This window comes from Citrus sinensis, chromosome 5, assembly GCF_022201045.2.
Source record: "Citrus sinensis cultivar Valencia sweet orange chromosome 5, DVS_A1.0, whole genome shotgun sequence".
Lineage (NCBI taxonomy): Eukaryota > Viridiplantae > Streptophyta > Magnoliopsida > Sapindales > Rutaceae > Citrus > Citrus sinensis.
Window position 1 is genome coordinate 13,346,629 of NC_068560.1, and position 9,453 is coordinate 13,356,081.

Consider the following 9,453-nt stretch of genomic DNA (forward strand, 5'->3'; position numbering starts at 1 on the left):
TTTATTTGAGTTGTTATAATGAGACTAAGGGTTTGTATGACCATTTATGAAATTAAGAGGGTTTGTGTAATCATTTAAGCAAAGGGAGTGTAGATGACTTTTTCCTTTTTGGTTAGTTATATGAGTTCAAATTTGATTTATAAATTTTATATTACATCTATAACTTTTTGTTTTATTTGTGAATTTAAAACAAAAATGATCATTGTTATATATAATTTATGTGTTTACCTAATGCTTACATTTCTTAATTCTTTTAGGGATATTATCAAATATATACTAAAAGTTTTCTAACACATCAATTCATTACATGTTTTATTTAAGAGTAATGATACAACCATAAATTTTTGTACAAATTGATGTGGTATTAATTCATTGGTTGAATGAAAATATAAAATAATAAAAATAAATCATGTGAGCCAAAAGATATTTAATTCAATCAATGAATTAATATTATATCAGTTTGTACAAAATAAATTTGTACAAAAATTTATGGCTATATCATTACTCTTTATTTATAGTTTATAATTATGTCCAATTCTTTAATATTAATATCGTTTTTAATCAAGTCATTCTCGAATTTTCCTAATATTTAAAAGAGTTTCCTGTAGAATAAATCTGTTTACGACATGAGATTTTGTGAAAAAACTCGTTTATCAAGATTTATTTCTACACCTCTAACAAAAAAAAAAAGTATTTAAAAGAGCAAACACTTTGATTTTCTGATGAATGTTCCATAACTTATACAAAACAAAACAAAAGAAGCCGTCAGCAATTGGTGCGGCTCGTCCTCTGCCAGCTCAGCAGATCCTGAACTAATGGTTTTTGGGCACGTTACGACAACTCCACCTCGGTTCTGCACTCACTTCAATGACCGAAACACACCGCTTCTTTCAGTTCAATACCACAAATTGATGGAGGGTAATATTGACTTTTCAATCAATTGTCCTTTTCACCATAAAGTTGAAGTACCCGCTGTCCCAATCAGGTATGTGTCTGATAGTAAGCCCATTTTGGGTATTTTGTTTTCTTTCATTAAATTCCCCCTCCCAAAAAAAAAAAAAAGATAGAAAAAAACCACAACCGTCCAAATCGATTTTCCCGTAATATTTTTTATTTCATTAATTAGATAGAAGACTTTACCAAGTTGGTTAATATCGAGGTCAATTCGCTTTCTTCTTTAACCGAGTGTTAATTAAAAATGTCTGTAGCCGCTTCTAAAATCCATGGGCCTCAAGATTTCTTCTAAAATCGTCATCTCGGTATATATGTCCTAATTTTTGTTAATTTTTTTCTTGCTCAGAAATAAAACTATACATTTACCTGCATATTTCTGGTATTTATGATGTTATTTTTTTATTTTTATATATGTTGAGTAGATAATTCATATGTAGTTCTTGAAGCCAATTCCCAGAGTTATTTGTTTGTGATAAATTATTTTTTTGGATCTACACTTTAAAGATAAAATACACTTGATTTATTCTTTGCCCTCAATATTGGAGCTTTGAAATAAGTTTTAATCACTTCACGCTTACTCTCTGTTGCTCCCATCCCTAAAGTTTGAATTAAGTTTTCTTTCTGATTTCTAGCTTTTTCCATGATTGGGCTAGAAGCTTTTGATGTAGAGCATGTGTTTATTTTGATTAAAAAAAACTTGATGACAATCAACTAGTTAATTCTGGAAACATCAACTTTTTTCTTTATTTAATGGGATTCTTATTTTACTTTGAAAGAATTTTCGCTCATTGACTTTTGCTGCATGTATTGTTGCATGACAAGATCTTGAAGTAGTTATAAAATTTTAACACTCTGTTTGATTATTGCTGCTTCTGGATGTCTAAAATTGTGAAGTTGCTGTTCCTTGTGGTTGGTTGAATTGTGAATTTTCTTTGTGCTTAATTTGGAGGATTTCTTGGAATTAGTTGCGGTTTTCAGATACAAAATTTATGTTTAATGAATGTTATCGAATATCTTCTTTCTAAAAAAATCAGACTGCTTTTTTGAATATATGTGGGGAATTTGCATGCTAATATTTGTTCGCAAATAATGCCACCACTATTTATTAACACTCTAGGAAAATAATCTATTTGTTGAAATATTATGGTGTTATACCTATCTTCACATTGCTTAGGTTTGCTAGAAGTCCCATGGCTAGAGTATACAGTACTTATTCTAAATATTGGGCTACAGAATTCTTAGCATGGTCAAAAGTTTAACCCCAATAAAACCAAATTCAATTTGATTCATTGATAATATGGAGATTGGACTATTATTTTCTTTGTTTTAATTCTTTGTTTGATTTCATTAGGGGATTTTATCCTTAAAATGTGTCAATTCTACAACCTAAGTGATAATTAGAGCTTTTGCTGTTGCTGGTGCAGTTGATAGTCGATAAGACTGATAGTTAGGACACTTCAGGCTTTGTGAGTTGGAGGTCACTTCCTCGAGCATCTTCTGATTTTTTTTTATTTGGTTCTCATGTGTATGCCTTCTGGTAGCATGCGCTGAAGAGTGAAGACTGTGCTTGGAGTACCTCGTTTCATAATGCTTTGACCATTTTGACCAAGCCTTATAAATTGAAAGACTAAACCCGGTCACTGTTTGCGATTCCAACCAGCTCACCAGCAACAGAAGATACTGATCAGATCCTTAGCCAACGCCGGTGAATTTTCACTCCATCAACGTCGTCGGAAAACGGCCTAAGGCCGCCGTACAAAGTGCGAGAAGCCGCGGATAACGCTGCCTCTAATCAGCGCGTTGTCAACGAGTTAGGCCGCACTGTCGCCTTGGTTTTGTCCCTCACGGCACACTCTTCAAAATCCCACTGGCAATGGTCACTAAAAGCAGCCCATTTGCCGCCGATCGACCGTTGAAGTGTTCACGGCTGTCGAGGCCGATCCACTGCTGACTCCGTGCGACGAAGTTCACTGCCGCCACCGTTGACTCAGCGCGGCCTGAAGTATCTATCCCGACCATTCCGACCACCATCGCTTGATTTCCGGTCACTGTTGACCGATGAGTGCATTTTGATAATTTTGACTTTGAAGGTATTTTTGTAACTTCTGACTTTGTGGTATTTTGATAATTTCTGAATTTAAGGATAATCTGGTAATTTATGATTTTGAGGGTAATTTGGTAATTTAAAATTTCGTAAACTAGGAAGTATTTTGGTAATTTATGATTAGCACCTAGTTATATCTTAAGAGAGTTCTCTTATTGATTTTAGGTCGCTGATATGAGTACGCATTTGTTACATATGGATGTCAAGTCGTAAGTGAACTAAACTTCTAAATAAATTACTATAAACATGTATATGTTTGACATATTTGAAAAGCCTATTTTGATACAGATATGGATTTATATGATTTGGCCTATGTGTTTATGTGATGTGTTGTTATGTGTTAAGCATGATTATGTACATGGGCATAAATATATGTGAAAGTTCTTTGGCATAAGCATGGCTATGCATTATGTTTTCTATGAAATGAGAAAGTGGATTTTTAGCAAACTGATTTTGAAGGAAGTAAGTAAGTTTTTTGTTTTGCTTAGTTCTTTTAATTCGTCGCTTGGTGAACATTCTATATGTTATGTTAAGAGATAAGTTGGTGAAGCACATTTATATGAAGCCTAAAAAAAGTATGAATATTAAATGAGAGTCTTACTAAGTGGTAATTGAATGAAGGTAATTTAAGTAATTGATTTGAAAGGAAGTGTGAAGTTTGAAATAACAAATGAGGTTTTAATGAATTTGTTTTACATGTTTTCAAAAGACCATGACATGTCGTCCATTTGCATTATATATTAGTATGTATGTGATTTTGGTATATGAAAAATTAGTTTGCTTATTGAGTTTATATTCATTATAGTTTATTGTGATTCCCAGAAATCAGGATTGATTTATGAGTGAGGAGGACTTGAATTGAGAATGGTAGATGGTTTGGCAAAATTCTAAATTCTACCCCTATTTAATAATTGTGTTTGAGGAATGAATTTTTGTTGATTGTAGAGAGATATTCAAGCATATATGTGAGTTGTACTTAAGGACCACACTTGAATTCTGTGTTGGAGTTCGGGGCGGGTCGTTATAGTGCTGCAAGCTCAATCTTCTCTTCTTATCTGCAATCATCCACACAGCATTTTGAAAATGGATCTTGACAAGAATGGTGTACAGTTTTTTCGAACTAATGAACTAACAAGAAATGAGAACTTTGGAGATACAACTCTACGTTTGAATTGTCTTGGTTATGGAGTAAGTAACCCAATTGGATTCAGAAATAAAAGCAATCTTCAGGTTGATTTTTCCAGTGCTCTTGATGATGGTTGTAGGTTGGTCCTTGGTTTGGGTCCTACAGCAAGTACATACTGCGAAGATTTTTACAATACTAGCTGTAACAAGATTAAAGGGCTGGCTAATGAAGTGCCACAGGGCTTGGCATCTGAGGGTGATTCAATCTTAAAACTAGGTCCGTCTGGAGGGACAAGAGCAGAGTCGAGTGAGCTTGACTGTTCACTATCAACAGAGACTGATATTAACACTCCCTTTCTTAGCCAATTTTCAGCTGATGAGAATAGACTTTTGATTCCAGTTGTTGATGAGGGTTCTACATCGGCTAAGAAATCTGGTGGCTATATGCCATCACTCCTTTTGGCTCCAAGGATGAATGGGGGCAAAGTTTCGGAGCAGACTCAATTTAGGACCAAATCCTATTGTCATCAGTCGCAACTCAGCCATGAACCATCTTCTCACATGGACACTTCTGGCTCTATTTCTGAGCAAACTATTACTATGACATCTTCAGAATACAGAGCCGGTAATACCAAAAGGTGTGAGTTTCCTGGTTGTACAAAGGGAGCTCGAGGGGCATCTGGTCTATGTATCGGTCATGGAGGCGGACAGAGATGTCAAAAACCAGGATGTAACAAGGGTGCTGAAAGCCGAACTGCCTTTTGCAAGGCCCATGGTGGTGGGAGGAGGTGCCAGCAATTAGGTTGCACTAAAAGTGCCGAAGGCAAGACAGATTTATGCATAGCTCATGGTGGTGGAAGACGATGCCAATTTCCAGAAGGTTGCGCCAAGGCTGCTCGAGGCAAGTCAGGGCTTTGCATTAAACACGGTGGGGGAAAAAGGTGTAAGATGGAAGGCTGCACCCGAAGTGCTGAAGGACAAGTTGGCTTGTGCATTTCTCATGGGGGTGGCCGCCGTTGCCGGTACGGAGGATGTAATAAGGGCGCCCAAGGTAGCACCATGTTCTGCAAGGCACATGGTGGTGGAAAGCGATGCATATTTGCAGGGTGCACCAAAGGTGCTGAAGGGAGTACGCCATTGTGTAAAGGGCACGGTGGGGGGAAGCGCTGTCTCTTTGACGGTGGTGGGATATGCCCAAAGAGTGTACATGGAGGCACAAACTTTTGTGTTGCCCATGGTGGTGGTAAGAGATGTGTTGTGCCGGGCTGCACAAAGAGTGCGCGTGGTCGAACTGATTGTTGTGTAAGACATGGTGGTGGAAAGCGGTGCAAGTTTGAAAACTGTGCGAAAAGTGCCCAGGGTAGTACGGATTTCTGCAAAGCTCATGGTGGGGGAAAGCGATGCTCTTGGGGAGATGGAAAGTGTGAGAAATTTGCTAGGGGTAAGAGTGGGCTATGTGCTGCCCATAGCAGCTTGGTACAAGAGCAGCAAACGAGCAAGGGAGGTCTTATTGGTCCAGGACTATTCCATGGGCTTGTATCTACTGTTTCGACAGCAGCTAGCTGTAGTTTTGACAATACTTATTCTACCTCAGGAGTTAGTGCAGTGTCTGATTGCATTGAGTCTCTGGAAATGCCAGTAAAACAGCAACAGCTCCTACCTCCACTGTTATTGGTTCCTCTATCTATGAAATCCTCAACTTCGTATTCAAGCTTCGTAATTTCTGAGAAGCAAAAGGAACAAAGAAAAGTTTTTAGTGGCCAGAATTTGGACTTGGTGGTTCCTGAAGGAAGGGTCCATGGCGGAGGTTTCATGTCATTCTTGAGTGGGAGTCTGAAGAGTCCCATTGACGATAACTGAAGTGAACTACTGTATATATATTGTGGAAATATTATTATTTTGGGTAAAAAAATTGTCTATTAAGGTTTTGGATGTGATTGTGGTATATAATTTATGTTTGATTGACAGTTGTGGTTATGGTGTACAACTTTTTAGTATTTGATTGTACTGGGAGGCTATTAGTTTTGCAATATGTGATGGACATTGAACATATTGGTGTATTCATTTTGACTATATTGTTGTTGGATTGCCTGTATACAATTGGTTTGATTTGTAAAACCATAAATTAGAAAATCTCTTTTATTTTTTCTTTGAAAAGAAAATTAGTCGCTTAAATTCTTTTTAATGAATTAAAAACTAAAGTTATATAAACGATTATGGGTGGAGCTTTTTAAACCTATCAAGCTATTTTTTATAAAGTTCAAATTAATTTTCAATCAAAAAAATTCAAACTAGTTTTAAGATTCTTTTTTTGAATAAATTTTTTTCCAGGTTTCAAACTTAAATGGTCGCCGGAAAACGATTATGGCCAAACCTATGAAAGAAGTTTATATGGCAACTATATCTTACCAAAACTACATTATCTCAATTCATATTATTCTTATTATTTTTTAAAAGGAGCATTTAAATGTTAAATTTTATCCAATAGCACATTGAACCATGGACATTATAAATCAAACAATTGTAATCTAACAAATTGTACATATCGAAAAAAATAAATGATCAAATGCTAACTAGGATAAAAGGTCGTTCAAAAGGTGAAACCTTGTTGAGATACTTTTTTAATTGTTTGTACAGAATCATGTCTCCAACTATTTCTACTTGGTACATATATTTCTATTCTCTTAAATCAAAATTTTAAGAGACATAACCAGTGACTAGTAATATTGAGAGTAATATTAATATCAAGCCTCATCCCCAGTGCATCAGAGCCAGCTTCTTACTATTCTGGCAATAACCACAGAATTCCTATTCTTCTGAGAAGTGGAGACCCGATTCGAGCTTGGGTTGATTATAGCAGCCAGGAGATGTTGATTAAGGTTTCCAAATCTCCTCTAGGCGTACCAAAGCCTCGTCGTCCTTTAATATCATTTCCTATTGATCTCTCATTGGTGCTAGATGAGTACATGTACAGAGGCTTCTCTGCTTCAACTGGCTTAATAACAGCATCACATAACGTGCATGGCTGGAGCATTAGCATTGGAGGTGGCAAGGCACAAGATTTAAATCCAACGAAGGTCCCAACTCTGGAAAAAAAAAAAAAAGATCTCATGAGGAGGTACACAAAAGGGGATTTTCTGTAGGTATCACTCTAGCTGGTATAGATTTTGTCATCCTGATAATTGCAGGAGCTATTCATGTCTTACATAGAATTAAATATGCCGGTGAGTGTTAGACAACCAAGGAGGTCAGCTAGAGTTTCAAAGCCTAGCAGCAAGCTTGTGGACTTTGTTTGACCATGCAAACCATGCCCATGCAAACCATGCAATCATTCTCCCACGTAACTCTTTCATGCGAGTTAGTTGGAACAAGAGCACGGGAGGAATTGATATTGGAGTAAAAGTCTACGTCCAAGTTGTTGCGGAAAAGTTAGTTTATTTTTCTGTTTTGTTTTTATCTAGTTGTTAATAAGGATTTGATGTGGCTGGAGCCAAGATTTTGGGCTACAAGTTAGTAGTATCCTTTATGTTTTTCTGTATAAATAAGTAGCAACCAAGACGAATAAAAGGGAAGAAAATTAGTTAAACAAATACTGGTTGTTCATACCATAAACTGAACAAATATCAGGCATTGCTTTTCTGTATTTGATCGGGACCTATCATTGGTATCAGAGACAGGAGTTTTGCAATGTCTACCAACAAAGAGAGAATTGAACGTGTCGAAAACGAACTTGGCGGAATGCAGAATGAGATACAACGATTAGGTCAGGGAATGAATGACAAATTTCACCACCTGGAGGCCATGATCAGCAAACTAGCTGAGACATTTAGCCAATCCCAAAGAACCCCAAGCCGGCACGATCAAACAGGCACGTTACGAACGAGTCAAGGAGAGAGTGCAGGGGAACGACAACCGATTCCCCCACGAGTTGCCAAACTTGATTTTCCTAAATATTCAGGAGATGACCCTACGGAGTGGGTCAACCGTGTCACACAATTTTTTGATTATCAAGAAACTAGTGAGGACCAACGAGTTGTGCTAGCATCTTACCACCTTGAAGGAGAAGCCAACCAGTGGTGGCAATGGTTGCGCCGCGCCTACCAAGAAGATGGACAAACAGTAACATGGAACACATTTGTCGAGGAGATGTGGGCGCGTTTCGGACCGACGGAATGTGAAGATTTTGACGAGGCCTTATCTCGTGTGCAACAAACTGGAACATTGCGAGATTATCAAAAGGAGTTTGAGAGGCTGGGCAACAAGGTTCACGGATGGACTCAGCGGGCGTTAGTAGGCACCTTCATGGGAGGACTCAAACCCGAGATTTCGGAGGAGATTCGCTTGTTTCGACCAAAAACTCTTAAGGAGGCCATCAGCCTAGCACGGATGAAAGATGAACAGATCGCGCGGCAGCGAAAATTAATCCGGCCAACATTTTCCAATCGGACAACAACAACATCACCAATTGTCAATAAGAACTCACCGGCAACACCATTCAAGAAGCTTACTTGGGAGGAGATGCAACGTCGCCGAGCACAGGGTTTGTGCTTCAACTGCAATGAGAAATTCACGGCAGGTCATCGGTGTACTAAAGCTCAACTTCTAATCTTAGAAGCCGAGGAAGAATATGAGGAAACTCTCGACGCGGCGCCAATTGAGGAAGCATCCTACGATCCCAAGATCACCTTCTATGCCTTAACCGGCTGGACGGCACCACAAACGATGCGCGTTAAGGCGAAAATCGGGCCATATGAAATTATTGTGTTGATTGACAGTGGATCAACACATAATTTTATTAGCACCCGCCTAGCAAACTTGCTGAAACTCCCTATTATACCAACGGCTGCGTTTCCTGTCAAAGTTGCAAATGGTGAAAAATTGGCGTGTCAAGGGAAGTTTGAGAATATACAAATTCGAATCCAAGATATTCCATTTTTTCTAACGGTCTACGCACTGCCCATATCAGGATTAGATTTGGTATTGGGAATACAGTGGCTCGAAGAATTGGGAACAGTAGAATGCAACTGGAAATCTCTCACTATGAATTTCAATTGGAACAATAGGCCACGACATCTACAAGGGCTCAATCCTCAATCTCTACAAACGGCGACAATAGCGGAGATTAATAAGGAGATTAAACAGGGACACGAGGCATTTGCAATTTGCTTCCAATTACAATTGGAAGAGGTCACGGCACAAGCGGCAATGCAGGGGCTTTTACGAAATTACAGGGAGCTATTTCAGGAACCAACTCAACTTCCTCCTAAGCG

At 38.0% G+C, this 9,453-nt stretch overlaps 1 protein-coding gene across 6 annotated transcripts; it reads left to right on the forward strand.

The window, feature by feature from the left end:
* The first annotated feature begins 1,097 nt into the window (after nt 1-1,097).
* Nucleotides 1,098-6,233, forward strand: LOC102617837 (uncharacterized). Of its 6 annotated transcripts, none has more exons than XM_025093443.2 (4): nt 1,098-1,259; nt 2,379-3,044; nt 3,224-3,267; nt 3,881-6,233. In XM_025093443.2, exon 4 carries the CDS (start codon nt 4,142-4,144, stop codon nt 6,041-6,043), a length of 1,902 nt encoding a protein of 633 aa, XP_024949211.2. In that variant the 5' UTR covers nt 1,098-1,259; nt 2,379-3,044; nt 3,224-3,267; nt 3,881-4,141; the 3' UTR covers nt 6,044-6,233. The 6 variants fall into 6 exon arrangements, with proteins under 6 accessions (XP_024949211.2, XP_015381061.2, XP_024949213.2 ...); XM_015525575.3 differs by having other exon boundaries at nt 4,004-6,233; XM_006493223.4 differs by having other exon boundaries at nt 1,110-1,259; nt 2,496-3,044.
* The last annotated feature ends 3,220 nt before the right edge of the window (nt 6,234-9,453 follow it).

Excerpts from the sequence above, each read along its gene's own strand:
- LOC102617837 (XM_025093443.2), top strand. The coding sequence starts at position 4,142 with ATGGATCTTGACAAGAATGGTGTACAGTTTTTTCGAACTAATGAACTA.